The sequence below is a fragment of the Malaclemys terrapin genome, chromosome 7 (genome assembly GCF_027887155.1).
Source record: "Malaclemys terrapin pileata isolate rMalTer1 chromosome 7, rMalTer1.hap1, whole genome shotgun sequence".
Classification (NCBI taxonomy): domain Eukaryota; kingdom Metazoa; phylum Chordata; order Testudines; family Emydidae; genus Malaclemys; species Malaclemys terrapin.
In genome coordinates, this window is record NC_071511.1 from 61,065,488 (window position 1) to 61,084,543 (window position 19,056).

General features: G+C 40.8%; 1 protein-coding gene across 1 annotated transcript in view; it reads right to left on the reverse strand.

Annotated features, from left to right (window-relative positions):
* Nucleotides 1-260: 260 nt before the first annotated feature.
* ERCC6 (ERCC excision repair 6, chromatin remodeling factor) overlaps nt 261-19,056 on the reverse strand; it is a 79,712-nt gene continuing 60,916 nt past the window's right edge. Inside the window, exons 12-20 of the mRNA XM_054034710.1 lie at nt 17,328-17,546; nt 13,984-14,094; nt 11,387-11,506; nt 9,062-9,156; nt 6,345-6,490; nt 5,525-6,250; nt 4,719-4,920; nt 3,330-3,408; nt 261-2,843 (exon numbers count right to left, since the gene is read on the reverse strand). Coding sequence (XP_053890685.1) covers nt 2,412-2,843; nt 3,330-3,408; nt 4,719-4,920; nt 5,525-6,250; nt 6,345-6,490; nt 9,062-9,156; nt 11,387-11,506; nt 13,984-14,094; nt 17,328-17,546 — 2,130 coding nt within the window. The 3' untranslated portion in view covers nt 261-2,411. The remainder of the gene's footprint in view (nt 2,844-3,329; nt 3,409-4,718; nt 4,921-5,524; nt 6,251-6,344; nt 6,491-9,061; nt 9,157-11,386; nt 11,507-13,983; nt 14,095-17,327; nt 17,547-19,056) is intronic.

Here is a 19,056-nt window from a genome sequence, read left to right on the forward strand (position 1 = left end):
ATCTGTACTACAAGTTTTAACAACACAATAAGTAAAGTTAGACTTACCCATGCATATAGAAACCCTGCAAAAACCCATGCAACAACTAAGACTACAGTTATACTCACATCCGCAAAGATATTCTAGGGTCTGATGGACCTCTCAATAGATGATCACAATGATTTCTGCTGGAGTTTCCAGTGGGGTCTTCCCATCTTTACCCAACCAGAAAGCCTCTTATATAACTTAACCCCAAAAAACTGGAAGTCTCTTAGAAAAAGTTTGTTTTTACTACTGACATTTTATTAAATTCATAAAAGTTGAGGAATTATAAAAGCATGTACAGCTCCTTTTACATCATGAACACATCAGAGGAGAGAGCTATAAACTTTCCTCCCTCTAATATAGGAAATATGCCTTTAAAAATGAAAGCAGTATGTGATATAGGGCACTCAAACCCTTTGTTAAGCACCAGAGATTAAACACTTAATTCCTGCAGTTTCAATCAAAATCAGTGTACAAACAACTTGAAAGGGAACTGGAAAAAAATGTTTGGTTTTGCCCTTTTACCGTTCTTTCATGGTGCATGAAGTCAGACTCAACATTTTCTACACATTTTTGCATTAGAAATATCAGCTCTTTGGTTCCCTCTCTTCACTGGAAGTCCTTGGCAAGTTTAGAGACTTTGTCATAATAGCCTGCAACCTGAACTGTGGCAATCCCTCCTCCAAACTGAGTGTGGAGAGGATGCCAGTTCTTGGCCAGTCGGACTCAGCAGCCTCTCTCATTCCTTTGTGCTGAAACTCAAGCGTGGCATCACTATTCAGGTAATGGAGTTCCACTAAAGATCTTTCAACAAAGAGAGGGAAGCAAGAACCCAGTATTTCTAGGCTAATACACAAGCAGAGGAAAGCCTGTTTGGAATAAACTCAAGAGCTGTCTTTCTAAATCACACTGGAGCAGGAAAGTAAAACACTTTATTCTTGCTTCACCATTCACCTTTAAGTTTTGCTTGTACTTGCAGCTTAATCGTTAGTTAATAGAAATTGCTTATTACTAATGAACTCAGATAAAACTCTGCAGCTGATCATCTTTGCCCTTCTCCCTATAAGGGGAGCCACTGACTACATTTGGTTATTTCTAGTTTAAATTATACAATAATGTTTTAGCTGTGCTGCAAAGGAATGCAGTTTTCTCATTTTGGCATTGAGCTGTATCACTTTTCCATTAAAATCTATCTCTGTAGCATACTGGCATCTTGCAGAGAGACTCAAGGTGGCAGTGGTGGAAATAAAAGTCAGGTTGACTACAGTGAATCCAGTTCTTTCTTCCTCTAAAGGAAATTCATGTTCATTTAGTGCTGGTTTGGAAGCTATGGAGATTGAAGTTTTCTTTTTATCCACAGAACAGGTACAATAAGGAAATCTTCCCCATACACCACAAACGTGCCTCAGCCCTGACCCAAAAGGACCATGCCAGCAGTGTGAGGGCAGTTCATTCTCCATGGCTAGTTCAGTTCTTGGTCAAGACTGAAAACAGGTCACAATTAGAACCAATTTTGGTGAGATTGTTTGTGATGTTACAGAGGCCATAGATGACAACTACCAATCACCCACTACTAGACTTACTTGTTACTATCACCTTGGTTTCAATGGGACTCTTCATGGTAGTAAGTATTACACCAGGCAAGTGCTTTGGGACTTGGCAGGATTTGAATTGGTGATTTAAAGGTAAAAGTATTCTATAACCTGTTACCAATCTGCTGACATCCAGATGCTCTGCCTGGCTCTTTATTTTTGCAATTAAACCGTCATGGCAGTAGAATTTAGTCCAAGTATTTAGTGACATATATCAATTACTGGCAAAAAGGAAAGCAACAACTCTACAAACAAATTTTCAACACCGATGAAAGTCTCTCACAATGATTCTTGATACTGTGTTGGTACAAGTTACCTTTTTATACCCACCTAAACTGTTCATTATTAATGCTTCTGGTCATTGGTGTAATGTGCACCCCATCGTGACCAGTCAAGTAACATACAGAAAATTAGACAAAAACTGAACTTCACAGAAATTGGATGAAAATCTGAAAACATGACAAAATCCATGGCTCTTATTGCAATAAAACATTAATACACCTGTTTCACAGCCCATCTACATTAAGATTTTTTTAAAAGAAAAGGTGCTGCTATTTTGTATTGTTTCAATTGTGAGGTAGATGCCACTTTTTATATATAAATAGAGTAAATAGGAAGTTGGTCAGTTATGTCTCCAGTGAAACATTCTTAAGTGCTGCACCAGGTACAGTACAAGTCAGTGATTAAAATATTTACACAAAATGAAACAGAACCCTCCAGTTTAAAAGATGAATAGAAAGTCTTATGGAGCAGAGTTTTGGCCAAGCACACACAGTTGCACTCCTAATCAAAGGGTCAACGGAATTCTGGCTTTAGTTTCCAGACACCTTCACCATTTGGGCTTCTATGGAAAGTACAAAGATTTCTCAGAAGTTCTCTGAACACACAAGACTGTGCTGCTGACAGCTTGGATTCAAACTCCTGCAGTATCTCCTGAGTACTAGCCTCTCCGTCCACACGAGCCTGGAATGCTATAAAGTTTCGTACATCCACTAGCAATTCGTCATGTTCCGTCGAAGTTGGGAGTGGAGCAGAAGCCTGAAGATTCTCATCACTGTCATTCTCCATCCTCTGCGGTAAAATAAGGTGGTTTCTGGCCCTCATCTTAGCTAACAAAGATGATGAATCTAGTGCACTGGATGATGATTCTCCTGCTTCGAGTTTCCCGTCAAAATGTACACTGGAAACATTTTTCTTTACCTTCTCTTTCCTTATTGTATCAGCATCCTGCAAATAAACACAGACACTATAGGAAAAGTTGGAGTCTGAGATCCATGGAACCTATTCTTAGTGAATTTGCCTGCCATTCAGGCTTACACAAAAACAAAACAAACCAACCTCAACAAACTGCAGGAGTTAATTATGTAAATTAAAACATGTCAGAGTCAATGTGTGCTAACTTCACAACTTTAATACGTATTTCAGTTGTTGGGAAGCTAAAAATAAAAACCTCTACTCTTGAACCAGAGTGAGCACAGCAAGATGAAATGAAAGACTGGTGCAACTGATTAAATTGAACTTGATTCTTTTTCAAAATGTAAGATCAAATCTGTATGTAATTCAAGGCCTAAAACTTTTGGAATTCTACACACAGAGTATGGTAATTATTTATGAGACATATATCCTAAATAGCAAAAGTCAAGCTACAATGTTTCAACTAAATCAGCTAATACTCATGGAAAAAATAAAGTAGTACCAGTTCTTGTGCTTTACCTTGCATCTCTTTCCAGGAGATGTAGTGCAGGAATTTGGGACAAGCAAAGTAGGGTTCCTTTTCTGACCAAACCTACTCCTAAAAAACATGCAAGAGGAGTAATTTATTACAATATCTCTCCTAAATATACATTGTGACACTTTGTAGGATACTTTGATTGAATTACTGTTGTAACCCTCTCCAAGTATTGTGGGATCTTATCACCCCTTTAGTGATCAATGATAAGAATTTCTTAGAATTTACAGACCGAGGGGTTCTCATATACAGGATGCAATTGTCACTATCAGAGGCCCAAGAGCAGCAGGAAGCTGTATCCTAGTACACAAGACAATTTACATTTATATACGCCTTTCATTCCAAAGTAGTCTACAACTTCACCCACCTCTAGTGTCAAATGTAGCAGCAGTTTAACATGGCAACACCACACTTGAGGTTGAGATGGGAAGTGAAGACTTACTGTATTCAATTGAAACTGCAAGGGGACTTTTAGATAGCACCATATAATCTGACATTCACACTAGGATCTGACACCCAGGCTAACATGGAATGTGACACAGGATCCTAAGGCTATGAGAGCTCAGGACCTTGGTTTTATGTCCCATTGGAAGATAGTGGGGCAGATCTTGGCACCCACTCCATCCCCTCTATGCCATTCTAGTGGTGCAAAGGGCACAGGAAATTAAGTTACAGTCAGCCAATAGGTTACTTGTACCTGACACCTTCCCACCCACTGCAGTGCAATAAGTATTCTGGAAGGGGGGCATGGCCAGAGAGCACTGCCCTCCTCCCCGGAATCCTTGAATGGCAGAATGGCCCCTAGAAGGCTGCTCTGACTTGTGCTGGTTGCTGAATTTGCCCCAGCTGTACCCAGGAAAGGTACACATATGTTCCCCTTCTGAGGTGTGCAGAGCTAGCCAAGGCACACCTAGGGATCTCATCCAGTAACTCGGATAGCACAGCATCTGTAGCACCTTGCAGGTTTCCCATCCAGGTACTGATCCAGCTTGAAGCTGGCTTAGTCTGAACGATCACAACCCCAAAATGGTACTTTGGTTAATATGGACCCTTCATTCATTCTAATTATATCTTCATCTCTTCTCAACTATATGTGGTGAGAGGTAACATTTTCAAAAGTGCCTAAGGGACTTAGGGGTTTAACTCCCATTTTCAAAAGTGTCTTAGGCACCTAAGTAAGCTAATACGGGAAAATGGGACTTAAGTGCTTTCGAAAATTTTATCCAAGAGCGAATATTTCAATACAATTCCTGTAACCAGCCCTGTATCTCATTTATAGTTTTTGAAGTAAATTCAGAGCAAATAACCAGCACAAAAAGCAGACAATGTTAAAGGCTCCCTCTCTGGAGAAGCCATGTGGGTACTCATCTTACTTTAGTCCGGATGGTGCCCCAGTCAGACCACTGTTGCCTGTCCAGGTTGGCACACCAGAAGCTGCTCCTAAACATCGCTGTCGGGAGATCTTTAAGGCTCTTAAAGCATCCTGGGCCACTCGGGTTGCCTCTGCTTCCACTAGCACATAATCTGGATTTGAAGCCTCTATAATAGCATCATGCTTCATCACACTGTGTACTCCTAGCAGAGTACGTACAACGGGGAGGAGGAGGAAAGAATGTGTAAGAATTAAGCAGTGAACTTTTAAAAAAATCTTAATTCATTTTTACACTGACAGTGGAAACAGTCAACATTTCAATACATCCATTTATAACAGAGATTCTTATTATATCAAGTGAACCGAACTAACTTGCAATATAATAAACCACTTCTATTGCCGGTAGGGCGTCAAAATTCATTCATTCATACTGGAACTCCCAGTTGTTAGTGCAAATTAGTAAGGTTCCATTGTATTGCTAGATGTAGGCTAAATCCATTTGGGTAACTTTATCTTCAGTGAAACTCCTAGTTAAGTGAAACTCAGTTACCTCCCTCGGCACCAGTGTTCCCCACCATACTGCTGTCCCACTTATTACCTTTGGCCAAAGAGACCTGTGGTTGTTTTCACTATATGAAGATTAAATTACAAATATTTTCAACAAATCATTTACATTAAAGAAAATGTTTAAAAGTCATCTATCGTATTGTAGCTGCTAGCAATTACAACAATGGAAACCCACATGTGCAGATTTTTCTATACTTTTTCCTAGCCTGGCATTGTTGCGCAAATCAATAAAAAGGTTACCTGATTTTTTGAAAAGTCTCTCCAAGACATAATCATCATTCTTCTTTTGTTCTTCCTCCTCCTCTTGGTTGTCCTTTCTGTACTGCTTTTGTTTCACCAAATATGGGATGCGCTCACCTTCAAATCTGGCACCTTTGCGATGTTTTGGCTTTTTAGAGTTACTCTTGTGGCCCTCAAGTGTCAGCATATCCATACTGTGTTTAGTTTTTGAGGTGCGTTTGTGAGGATTATTACCTAGTTGTCCATCTTCAAAGTTACCATTCTGTTTCCCCTGGGAGCTCTCTGTCTCACATTCGAGACCATGTCCACTCTCAATACTTACAGTAGATGCCCCACGCATTTCATCAAATAATGCAGAGTTTGAACATTCCACATTCTCTGAAGTCCATGCATTCCTTGGCAGTGCTTGGAATACAGACCCCTCAGCTGTTTTCAAACTTTTCTTCTCATCTTTAATCAGTGAAGCTATGTTATTTGTAGCTTGTGTACCATCTTTCGCAGAACCGTTTTGGTTGAAAGTTTCCAAGTTTCCTTTGGTTTCTCTAACTGGCTCTATTGTTTTAGAAGAATTCATTAAATGGCCTGTCGAGGAAGAATGTGTTGGCTTGTCATATTTAGGCAAGTTGTGCTCCTTAAGATGCAGTTCACCTTTGGAAGCACCATCAGCTGGCTTTTTAAGTTTCCGTTTTAATTGGCGTTTCGGGGCTTGAACATCTGAACCAGTACCTGATATAGGTATGAAGTTAAATAATAATAAACATTTTGCATACTCTTGTACAAAACCTAGATTTCACAGTTTAGGTAAAACGATTTCATGTACCTGCAAAAATAGCACTAGTTTCTGTCCCTTGAGACCCATCTGGGCTGGTCAGAGTGAAAAGTTCGTAAAGATCGTTGGATTTGAAAAAGCGCCTTTGTTTTGGGTCTTTCAACACTCTGTTTGTTAAAAACTGTTTGAAGATTTGTCTGGAAAAATATTAAATAAAATTGTATTGCTGGCATGAAACAATGTCTAGCTATGTTTAAGTACTGAATACAGTGCTCAAGCAGAAAACTTTATCATCATGAATTTTACCCTGCAGAACAATTAAGTGGTGGGAAGATGATGTTTGTTTTACAAAGACAATCTGAGTTAGTAACTTTTAAACAACCCACTAAATTGTTAACCATAAGAATTTATTGCATTTCAGTAATCCCATAGCACACTAGGTACCCACCATCCTGAAGTGTCCTATGAGACTTCATTTATTCTAAGTAGTAAATAACTTCACAGCTAGAGGGTTTTTTGTACATTAAAACTGGAAATCCTGCATATGTATACCACACAACCATCAGGAAGCAATGTGAAAGAAGAGGGTGAGATTGTCGAAGTGATGAAGTTTAAATGGTATGATGTTGGTTAGAGAGGCCACAAATCACATAGGCAGTGCAGCAGCACAGAGCCCGACTGCCTGCTGGTGTGGGCTGAACTACCCCACAGGGCTGGAGGAAGACCAAGAGCCCATCCAGAGGGACTGGGAGGAACAGAGTCTGGGGGAACTAAGCTGCCAGAACACTCCATTGAGTATTGGTAGATCTAGGCTTCTGTTTAGCATTAGTCCACCCCTGCAATTAGGCCCTGTTTGTACTACTGTATTCAATGGCAAGCTATTAATACTCTTTTCCCGTCCACAGTAGGCATGGCCTAATAGGATTGTAAAATAGTTCTCAAAACCATTCCCCCTTGTCCACACCACAGTTTTCAACATAGTTAGTCCCTTGTCAACACTGTGCAGGGAAACTGTGTTAGAGCCCTGTTAGCAAAATCTGTGTTCAAAGACAGATCACATTAACATGGTTTTGAACTATAGCATAATGTAATAATAATTATAATAATTCTTATCTAGCAGAGGATTTCAAAGGCGTTTACAATAATCGATTAAGCTTCAAAAACCCCTATGAGATTGGTCAGTATTACTGCCATTTCACAGATGGGGAAACAGAGGCAAAGAGAAATAAAGTTGCTTGCTCAAGGCTCAGAGTGAGTCCATCACAGCTCTCTGAAAAGAACTGAATTTCTGATGGCTGTTCTAACCCTTAGATCAGACCCCACTTCCTTTGTGTGGTCAGGGTTAGTCAAACTGAACCAATGTTTGTCAGTGGGAAGCGAGCCAAATAGCAGCGGAAGCCTTGTGTCTGTGTGGTGAGGCAAATAGCAAATGCTCTCCATAAGTGAGGTATTGGATTATTTAGAGCTTTTCATTTATCTGCCTTTTGAAAGAGGATGTTCCCATTGTGAAGAGAAATGTACATCCAAATGACGTCGAAGTACCTAAGTACACTCATTTGGAGTTCACATTAATGGAGTGATTACAATAACTGAATGGTGAAGCAAACTAAAAAGTAGTTTTGATTTAGAAGTGTATAAGTTTTAAGGGGTTTGTATGCATTTTAAACATACATCTAATATTAACCAGTTCTTCATGGGGACTTATTCATTTTGATATTTGTAAAATTAATAATTTGGGGATAGAAGCAAAACTATAAAGTCTGGTGAGTAGTTATTCTGTTTTTTATACTATGTATCACATATCACGCATAATACTAGAAATCTTATTGATTTCAGACTATATACCTGCAATAGCACTCCCAGGTAAATATCAGGTTTTGGCAGGTAATGGAAAAGAAAATAATTTAAAACGCATTTATTTTATAACATTGAAATTGGTTCTATGCTGACAGCTGTGTGGTGTACCACTGCATTCTGTAAACTTGTACTCATTCAACTACCTCAGTGTCAGTACACAACTCTGTTGACAATGCATCAGAATTAGTATACTCCAGCTCACTTGTTTATGGCTGCAATGGCTACGCACGGCTAAGAGAAATAAAAAAAGCAGTAGCCTTCCTTTTGTAATGAAAGTAATCTGATCTGACTGAATAAACATAGGGAATAGATCTGTTAAGAGATTATTTTTAATAGCAGTGGGTTATTTACTTATGCTTAAGGTCCATTTCAATTTTTCTACAGCATTCTCCTTGTTTAGAATAAGAAAATACTTGCAGAGTCCTATTTAGAATACTAAATGGTGTAACTCGTTATGATTTACTAAATATACAAGGGGATTGCTATAAGGGGCAAAAATGAAGAATGATTTAAGCATGTGCTTAATTTTGCTTACGTGGATAATCCCATAGAAATTAATTGCATAGGCGTGGCCCAGCGCAATGTGTCCTGGATTAGGACTCAGGACTCCTGTGTTCTATTATTTGCTCTGCCATTGGCCTACTGGGTGACCTTGGGGGAAGTCATTCACCTCTGTTCCTCAGTTTCTCTATCTATAAAGTAGAGATAATCATACCGACCTCCTTTAAATTGCTATGAGAACTACAGATAAACACACTCTGGAAGAGATAGGTATTATTATTACTACTATTATTGCTACTCATTTGAGTAAAGTTGCAGTCATGATTACATTTTTGCAGGATAGGACAAGTCACTCCAACCGTTCCTCCTCCAGCACAGTTCAGTTATCAATGAATATTGGTCCTACTGACCTGTGGTAAATCTTCTCTTCAATAGTACCTGCAGTAAGGAGCCTGTAAACAGTCACCTGTTTCTTCTGGCCTATTCTCCAAGCACGCTCTCGAGCCTACAGCATAAAGATGTGTTTAGCAGACCCACCCTCTGGAAGCAAAGGGTTGTATTCACAGGGAGCTATTGATACTACTATGTATTTTAAATCTACTTTGAAAATTTAACAAATAGTTCAAGAGATTATAATGATCACATTTCTACACTGATAGGAAATGAAAACAATTCCATATGGGCCAGCTTCCTAGAAAGATAAGACTCTAGTAACCATATCTACAAATCTATGTAAAATTTCAACAAGAAAGGAACCAGCATGTGATCTAACCATGTTTTCCGATGGATAAACTTATCCCCAAGAAAGATCCATTTCAGAAATCAATTGTTCTTTATACATGTGCATCCCAACAGTTTTTTCCTCCTCCACAATTTACCTTGAAACTTGAAGGTCTTACAAAATATACCCTATACAGAACAACTCAGGTCACCCAGACCATCTGTGAAGGGAGTTTCATAGGGCTGTGCTGATGGTCTAGTGGAGCTACATTTTTTCCCCTTTTTCAGAGGGGTAAGTCCCTAACTTGCATTTAAAGATATCCACAGAGAGATTGAATGTATTTCCCCCACACCATATGAACATGCATGCATTCTGAGAACAAAAGTACTGCAGAGTAATTTTATTTAGAAATGTGGCTATTTTACATAAAGCCCAACTCTTTCAGAAAGAAAGTTGCAGTGTATAAAATATAATCTCAACATCTAATGGCTTTACATGGCTTAATTTACAATCAAATAGGAAACTACCATGCTGACATGGATGTTTTTAAATGATGAATTTAGGGAATGCAGCCCCCATCAGAACACATGAGAAAGCAGAGGAATTTCAAAGTACCGTATATACTCATTCATAAGCCGAATATTTTTAGTAAAAAAGGGAAGCACCAGAGAAGAGGGTTGGGTTATGAACGGGTATAGAGAGGGAGAGGTGGGACACAGCCCCTCCCCCCAACAGAGGCAGCACAGCCAGCAGAGCCAGAAGGGAAGAGGCGGAGCCAGAGTGTCTCCGCTTCTGGCCACGCTGCTCTTCCCCCAGCCTCCAAAGCAGCTCCAGCTCCAGGGCTGGCAGGCTGCAGCCGTGCTGCTCGGCCCCGTCCCCCAGAGCAGGTTGTGGCCGCGCCCCCCAGCCAGAGCACGCTGCAGCTGTGCTGCCCAGCCCAGCCCGCTGGAACATGCTGTGGCCGTGCCGCCCGGGTCTGGCCCGCCGGAGCAGGCTGCGGCCACGCTGCCCAGCCTGCTGGAGCAGCTCCACCCAGGCCAGAGACATCCTCCCCTAGCCCTCCCCAGATAAGGTGGGAAGGGATGGGATGGTGAGAGTGTGGGGGTCCCGGGCTAGGGGTGGGGTCAGGTGGGGGTGGTCACAGGGGGTTACTCCCCTGACTCCCAGCTTCTTCCCCTCCCCCACCAAATTTCCTCACCAGTTGCTGTCCCAGCCCGTCAGGGTAAGCCGCTGGCGCGCCGGGACACTTTGTTTACTTAGGTTTACCTCTGTGCCTGCGGAGGCGAGGTAAACAAACCATCTCGGCCCGCCAGCGGCTTATCCTGATGGCCCGTGAGCCAAAGTTTGCTGACCCCTGAATTATAGGGTTGGCTTATGAACGGGTCATAAAATGTTTCCATTTTTACTTATCCATCTTGCAGGGTTTGGCTTATAAACGAACTGGCTTATGATAGAGTATATACGGTAGTTTTGGATGTGTGGGCTACCTTAATATTTGGCCAAAAACCATGTTCAGATTAATAAAAAGTAGAATTTACCTTTTAAAACAATGTTAAAGTCCCTGCAGCTTCACGCATTGAAATGGGACCAGAATTCCCAAAGTCCTACTGCATATCATTAGATAAGAGAACTTCCTCAGATGTACATGGCATAATGGCAACTTTCACTGAGAGACCATTCCCAGCTAGAGAGAGATTCAGATAGCAGTCGGTGCTGTTCTGAACATTTATCGTTCATTCATTCTGCTTATTAAATAAATTTCTAAGGTGTTCTGGTTAGGTACTGCAGTTTATATTTAAGGGTAAAAAAGGGACATAGCAGTTCCCCTGCCATGCGAGATTGTGAAAGCTATAGAAAAGAACACTGAAATCTTTCAAACACCTGCAGTGCTGAAATAGAAGCAGCATAACACTGATCTCTCACTAGTTATTTAAAATAATTTAGATTACCTCTTTCAATCCTCATTTTTATTTTAAATTTAGCTGTTAAATGATACATTCTGAGCCAAAAATACCTGTGTGTCTGTACTGGGATTCCAATCAGGGTCATAGATGATAACTCTGTCAGCACCTGTCAGATTGACGCCAATACCACCTACTCGTGTTGTAAGAAGAAAAACAAAGATGGACGTATCCTGTAATACAAGCAACACAAGATAGGATTTAGCAAACACCCCCAGCTAGAATGTCTGAAGTAGTGATGCTCTTGTCCCGTTATTTTCTTGGATGTATTATGCACTTTTTTATGTAAAGAAAAGGGGGTTAATTTAGTTTCAACATGTACTATAGAAGTGAAGACCACCATTAATAATCCAGAGACCCAGAATCCAATCACAACAGACAAGTTATTCCATAATTGCCCACCACAGGGTTTATTGCACCTTCCTCTGAAGCGGCTGGTGCTGGTCCCTATTGGAGAAAGGATATTGGATTAGATTGCTCATGGAGCTGATCCAATCTGGCAATTCCTATGTTCCTAAATTAAAGGTGCTATGGAAGCAGAAAATATTTCCTCTCCAGGACTTCTGGATCTAGTTTACAAGTCAAATTATTATTTTTTCAAATGGTTACCTATCTGTCTTAGGGTGTTATAATATCACTCATCACCATTGCATCTGAGCACCTTCCATGTAAAATGGATGGGCAATATTGAAGACCTTAGTGGACTTTTCCTATTCTAAGGTTAAAAATCTCAACCTCCAGTTGGCTTTATTGTCTGTTGGTTTGTTTCAGGCCTTTTAATTAATTTTTTGTAGGGGGAAGGGCACCTGGAAGGGGGTATCTGTGTTACAAGTGCCGTTCTTGCTATGGTGGACTCTTTTTTTTTTTTTTAAAAGGAAAGGAAGGTTTTGCAATGTTTTCTAAAGATGATCACACTCTGACTGAGTACATGCCCATTGGTCACTAGATACATACCTGAAGCGGCTGCCTCTTTCTGCTGCTTGTGCTACGTATGGCTATATTCTATTTTTAGCATGCTAGCTCTAATTGAGCCAGCGTGAGTATGTCTCCTCGAGCTGGGAATCACACCCCCAAGCTCAAAGTGTAGACATACCGCAGTGAGGAGCAGTGTTCTAACTTTTCCCTCCCATGTGCGGAATGAATTTTATTATGTGCACCAATATGGAAGTGATATGTGACACATCTCCTTCACATCGGTGCACATAAAATTCATGTGGAGGGTGGGGACAAGGGGTTTGGAGTCTGGAAGGGGGCTCAGGGCTGGGGCAGAGGGTTGGGGTGCAGGGGTATGAGGGCTCCAGCTGGGGATGCAGTCTCTGGGGTGGGGCCAGGGATGAGGGGTTTGGGGTGTAGGAGGGTGCTCTGGGGCTACGGCGGGGAGAGAGGACTCCCCCCAGCCCTCTCTCCCCACAGCAGCACCCAGGCTGTGGGGGGGAGGGAGAGGTGCCTCTCCCTGCCACGGCAGTTCTGGGGCTGGGGCCGCAGGATAGGCACCCTCCCCTGACTCCTGCACGTCCGGACGGGGCTAGGTTCAGGGAGGGGCATCCCAGCCATGAAAGGTCTGGGCTGGGGCTGGGCCCGGGCCGCCTGGGTTTGCACTGCACTGCCCTGGCCGCGGCTGGGTTCTGGCCGGGCCACGCTGCCCCAGCCGTGGCTGGGTTCAGGCTGGAGCAGGGATGCCCCGGCAGGTTTGGGCTGTGGCATAGCTGGGGCCGGGGAGGCTGTCCCGGCTGTGGCAGGTTGGGGGCTGGGCTAGGCTGGGGCCGGGCGCCCCTCCCCTGGTAGGTCCCTGGGTGGGTTCCTGAGCGCCTGCGCAGTGTTAAATAGGCTGCTGCACGGCCATGCAGCTTACAGGGAACTTAGGTGAGGAGTCAAAGTAGATGCAGAAGCTTCGTCTCACTTTGACAAATAGGGGCTATACACCTTCAGTAGAATGTGGAGAAACAGTGTTACAGTTAGTGCTTTGAAACATTTCCCCCCTCCAACCAGTATCACTTCAGTATTGCCTGGGTTGAGTTTGAGCCAGCTGCTCTTCATCCAGGAGCTGATCTCTTGCAGGCATTCTGACATCTTAATAATGGCAGTGGTTGCCTCAGTGGAGAATGACATATGTTGGTGTTACAAACTCCTGGGATCTCTCTGCCTCTTCATCCCAAGTAACAGCGATTCTATAATTAGACCATAGCTACTCCTTCTGTTGGCAATGCATGAGACAGAAAAGAATCTAGCTTGATTTTCCATGGGTGTATTGGCTCTGCTATGCTAACAAGTGTAAAAGCTTGATTTTGTCAGGTAAGTCAGGAGATATGACAAAGATGTAGAGGGAGTAGATACTTGGAGTGCATTGCCTTGCTTGCTCACTCACTTTTCTGACCATAATTACACTTTAAACCGTCTAAACTTGATTTGTTCTTTCACAATGAAGTTCTCTTTCTTGTTCAGTCTTGGGCTTTGTTTTAACAGAGAACCAAACTTCAGTTTGAGAAAAATGGTGATTTCTTTCCCTTCACACTAAGATAAGCAGTTCTGAATCAACTCAAATGCCAAAAGCTTGCTTCCTTAGACCAGACTGACCAGAGTGAATGCCCCACGTAGTCTACTCAGGCATCAATTATCAATATGAATTTATGGACAGGTTGCAATTTCTCACCTCATTGTATCTTGTTATAAGTGGCTGTCTGGATGCAATTGTCGTGGTACCATCCATCTTGAGGTAGGAATAGTTTCTGTCTCTCAGAAATACTTCAAGGATCTTCAGCATCTATTGTGATGGAAAGGATTTAAATGAAATCCAGGTATGAAGATTAACTGACTATTTGATCAAGTCAAAACTATTTCTGGTATTAACAGCAATTGCAACTGAAGGGATAGATCATGCTTTCCTGGGTGGGAATGGGGGGGGAGACTTATGAAGGCTAAAGAACAGAAAATTCACGAATTACACTGCTACCTCGATATGACGCCACCCGATATAACACAAATTTGGATATAACGCGGTAAAGCAGTGCTCCAGGGGGGCGGGGCCTGCGCACTCCAGTGGATCAAAGCAAGTTCAATATAACGTGGTTTCACCTATAACGCGGTAAGATTTTTTTGGATCCTGAGGACAGCGTTATATCGAGGTAGAGGTGTATATGAAGCTGTAAAACATATGTGACGTATCCTCTTGTTGGGAAGGAGAGTGTTTGCCCTGTCAGAATGCAGCAAGGGGCATGGCCTCAAAAGACCAATTACCAGGGAGGGGGCGGAACACTCCAGGGAACCCGCAGAGGCAAGGTGAAGTCATGCATTTCTGGAACAAGGAAGAAGGGAAAGCCACGTATACACTTTGAACTTGTGGGATGGAACAGTTTTATGGGCTCTGCCTGTACAAGTGCCTACAGCAGACACTCCACATAGGTTACCAAAGCTGCCAGGCAGCCATGTAATGGAGGACAGAAAACATCAATGCCGAATTGTCAGCATTAAACATTTCAGCCTATTTCTGCTACTCTGCAGGGGGACCATGCCAGAGAATGGTTCTCCCCTAACTGGCCATATCACATGGAGAGGCTTCCAAGTGACTGTTTTGGCCCAGGAGAGTAGATGCTGATGAGGCTCAACTTCCCATCTTGCTTGGACAAACTGCTGGTCATCTGGGTGGACCTTTTTTATCCCCTCTGCCCTTAAGAAGGTAGTGACGTATACTGTACATGGCTGAAGATTTACAAATGTGCCCCAGAAAACAGCCATGCTGCACATGCTTTAATACCCTTTCCAATTCAAACATTACTCCTTCCTCTTAAGGAACCCAGTTTTTGGAAAGTACAAGAATAGTAGAGACCACAGCATTCATTACCATCCAAACTTAAGGCTAGAGATTTTTTTATTTTAAACTATGTTTTCATTTCCACAACACTGTAGATCTAAAATGGAGACACTAATACACTAACAGAGACACAGGAGGGAGAGATGCTAACATCACATCACCCAAAAAAGAAGCAGGACAGTAGCCTTTGCCTTTGGAACATTCAGTAAGGAGAACAGGACAAGAAAAATCAGAAAAACACTCATGCATCTATACAGGTAATTTATACCATTCTTTGTTACTTGGGATTCATAGATTCCAAAGCCAGAAGGGACCATTAAGATAATCTAGTATGACCTCCTGACCCCTCTGACTTCTGGCCTGACCACAGAACTTCTCCAAAATAATACCTACAGCAGCTCTTTTAGAAAAACATCTGATCTTTATTTTAAAATGATCAGTGATGGAGAATCCATCACGACCCGTGGTAAATTGTTCCAATGGTTAATTACTCTCACTGTTATAAATGTATGCCTTATTTCCAGTCTGAATTTGTCTAACTTCAACTTCCAGCCATTGGTCCATGTTATACCTTTTGCTAATAGATTGAAGAGCCCATTATTAAATATTTGTTCCCCAATTATAGAATATAATCAAGTCACCCCATAAACTCTTTGTTACGCTAAATAGATTGAGCTCTGAGTCTACTGCTATAAGACATGTTTCCTAATCCTTTAATTATTCTCTTGGCTCTTCTCTGAACCATCTCCAACTTATCAATATCCTTCTTGAATTCTGGACCCAAAACAGGAGACGGTATTCCAGCAGCACAATACAGAGGTAAAAAACCTCTCTACTCGTACCTGAGATTCCTATTTATACATCCCAGGATTGCACTAACTCTTTTGGCCAAAGTCACACTAGGAACTCATGTTCAGCTGATTATCCACCATGACCTCCAAATCTTTTTCAGAGTCACTACTTCCCAGGATAGAGTATGCCCTACATTCTTTATTCCTAGATGTCTACATTTACATTTAGCTGTATTTAAATGAACGCTGTTTGCTTGCAGCCAGTTTATCAAGTGATCTAGATTGCTCTGAATCAGTGACCTGTCCTCTTCATTATTTACTACTCCCCCAATTTTTTTTTTATGGTCAGCTACAAACTTTATCAGTGATGATTTTATGTTTGTTTTCTTCCTGGTCATTGGAAAAAAAAAAAAAAAAAGTTAAATAGCATAGGTCCAAAAACCAATGCTTAGAGGACTCCACTGGAAACACACTGTTCAATGATAATTCCTCATTTATATTTACATTTTGACACCTATCAGTTAGTCAGTTTTTAATCCATTTTATGTGTTCCATGGTAATTTTATATAGTATTAGCAATTTATCAAAATGTCATGTGGTACCAAGTCAAACGCCTTACAGAAGTCTAAGTATATTATGTCAACACTATTACTTTTATCAATCAAACTTGTGATCTCATTAAAAAAATATATAGTGTCGAGCCAAGGAACAACTTTATAAAAGAAGTGATAGGCAAAATGGAAGCTGCAATTTGCATTTACCACTCCGACCAAAATATGAAGTGCAAGAAAGATATTACTTCAAACTTCCAAATTGTAAGAACTCCCCTTGAACAGCAAAAAACTCAGTACAATTCTGAGAGAATTAAAGACATGGCAGGAATACCTAATGATGTGTAACCAGCTATTACTGAATCAGAAAAAGACTCATGGCACAGGGCATGTGAAGCCCTATCATAGACAGTTATTTGTACTGTAGTACTGTGCCAAACACCACTCCTAGTTACACCAGTGTAAATCCAGAGTTACTCCATTGGTTTCAAAAGGACTTGTTTTCATTTACACTCACGTAAGTGACAGCAATATTTGGCTCCACATATTTTACTTGGGCAATACTTGGTATACACTATCATGCTAAGAAAGTTTATGGAACTGAAGTGCGTAGAAGTCTACCCTCCCGTTATGCTACATCTAAGAATCAAAGAAATTTCCCACTTTGACACTTTTCAGGATAATTGGAATTTTGTTTTTTTGAGGAATCCACAAAATATCCTAGCTTCTAGTGATAGGTCTTTTTAGATCACACACACATCTAGTCTGGTGGAGGTGGGTTTTTTTTTTTTTTTTTTTACTGCAGTTACTGCATAACTGTAATAAGTTTGTTAGATGTTCTTACCTGTCTCGACTGGGTAAATAGCAGCACCCTGTGACCCTGCTTGTGCCATATTTTCAGTAAGGACTCTACCACTATCATTTTTCCAGAACGTTTCCAGTATCCAAACTGATCTGCTTCTTCTAACTCATCATCTGGCACACCTTTCAAAATCTTGGGACCACCAGAAAAGAGGTCAGGGTGGTTGCATATTTTTCTCAAGGCTACAAGTCCAGAGAAAACCTACAGAATACAGGAGAGAAATGTCTTTCTTGCAAATTTTTCATTCTACCATGGGTTACATTTAAGAAGAGACAATAATGGACCAAACTGATAGTCACTGAGCAGGTGAATACTGGTGCTCTGGTTTTTACACCAGAATACTTTTGTTCCCATTTCAGTAAAAGGTATTATACAGTTGCCAAATGAAATACTGTGTTATATGAGAACCCATTTTGGTGATGTTACAAACATTCTAAAACAGTTTCTGCATTCATGTAATCCGTATTAGTCATAGTTTTTCTAGCGCTTCAGAAGCTAAGAAGTTCCATCCAACTGCACATTACATGGTCTTCCAGTAAAGATATTCAAAATATATATCACCTGCTAAAAGCTGCTATATATGCAGCTGGACTTATAAAGCAAGTTCAAATTGTTTCTGTGCATAGGTTGGGTCCTAACTGATTTATTTGCACTAACTGAGCCAAGATGGAAAAAATAAAAATAAAAATAAAAATAATAAAGAACCCAGGGAAAAAAGTTAAACATATTATTGAATTGGTTCATTTTTCTTTATTCATAAAATGAATTTCTCTCCCGCAAAAGTGGTGCAAATTCATAAGTGATGCTATATTTTCAGTAAAAAACAGTCACAATTTTCTTTTTTTCTTCTGAAAATAGGAAAATTGTGACAGACAAGATCATGAAAATCAATTCAAGACAAAAATGCACAAATGCTGGGAGAGAATTTGAAGATGAAAAGAAAGTTTCCCATGTTGGCAAGTACAACCTCTAGAATCCACACTTACTTAAGAGTGGGTTGTCTCAACATGTTTCAACAGAACACGTGTAGGAGGCTGATAATGACCACTGCTTACATCACTGCATTAGATGGATTCTTTTCTATTATTCATTAGACATTTTAAATACCATAAGTATAATCCCTTCTCTCTTCACTGAGAAAACTGTAGTTGCAAAAGCAACTGCCCCAGCATTGTAGAATTGAGTGAGTCAGAGCACCAAACCAATCTGTTAAAGGCCCAATGAAGTGTTAAACACTACATCAATGTGCAAACATTTAGATAGTAAAGGACAACTTCTAGGTAAATATTAAGATACGATGCAGGTAAAAACCCACTTATGAATACTTCCGTTATACACATTCTTTTACCTACTACTCAGTATAACAAAAGCTGCAATTTGAAATAGCTGCCCTCACTACCATCCCTCCAAAATAAGGCAATACATCAGAAGGAACACATGATTCCTGGGAGAAATTTTTCAGATTACATAGTTTATTTGCAGAAAAATTCAGTTTCAGGTTGAAACTATTCGTGAATTTGTATCACATTTTTCAAATACTTCCAACCAAGCTAAAGAAGGCTAAATGTTTCAGTAATATCAAAACAAAATCTTTTGTTTCTACCTAAAAAATTTCATTTACAGTTTCAGGCATTTTGACAAAAGTAATTAAAGGACTCACAAAATGGCCAGAAGAGGCAGAGGTGGTGGTACCCCCTTATAAATAGGACTT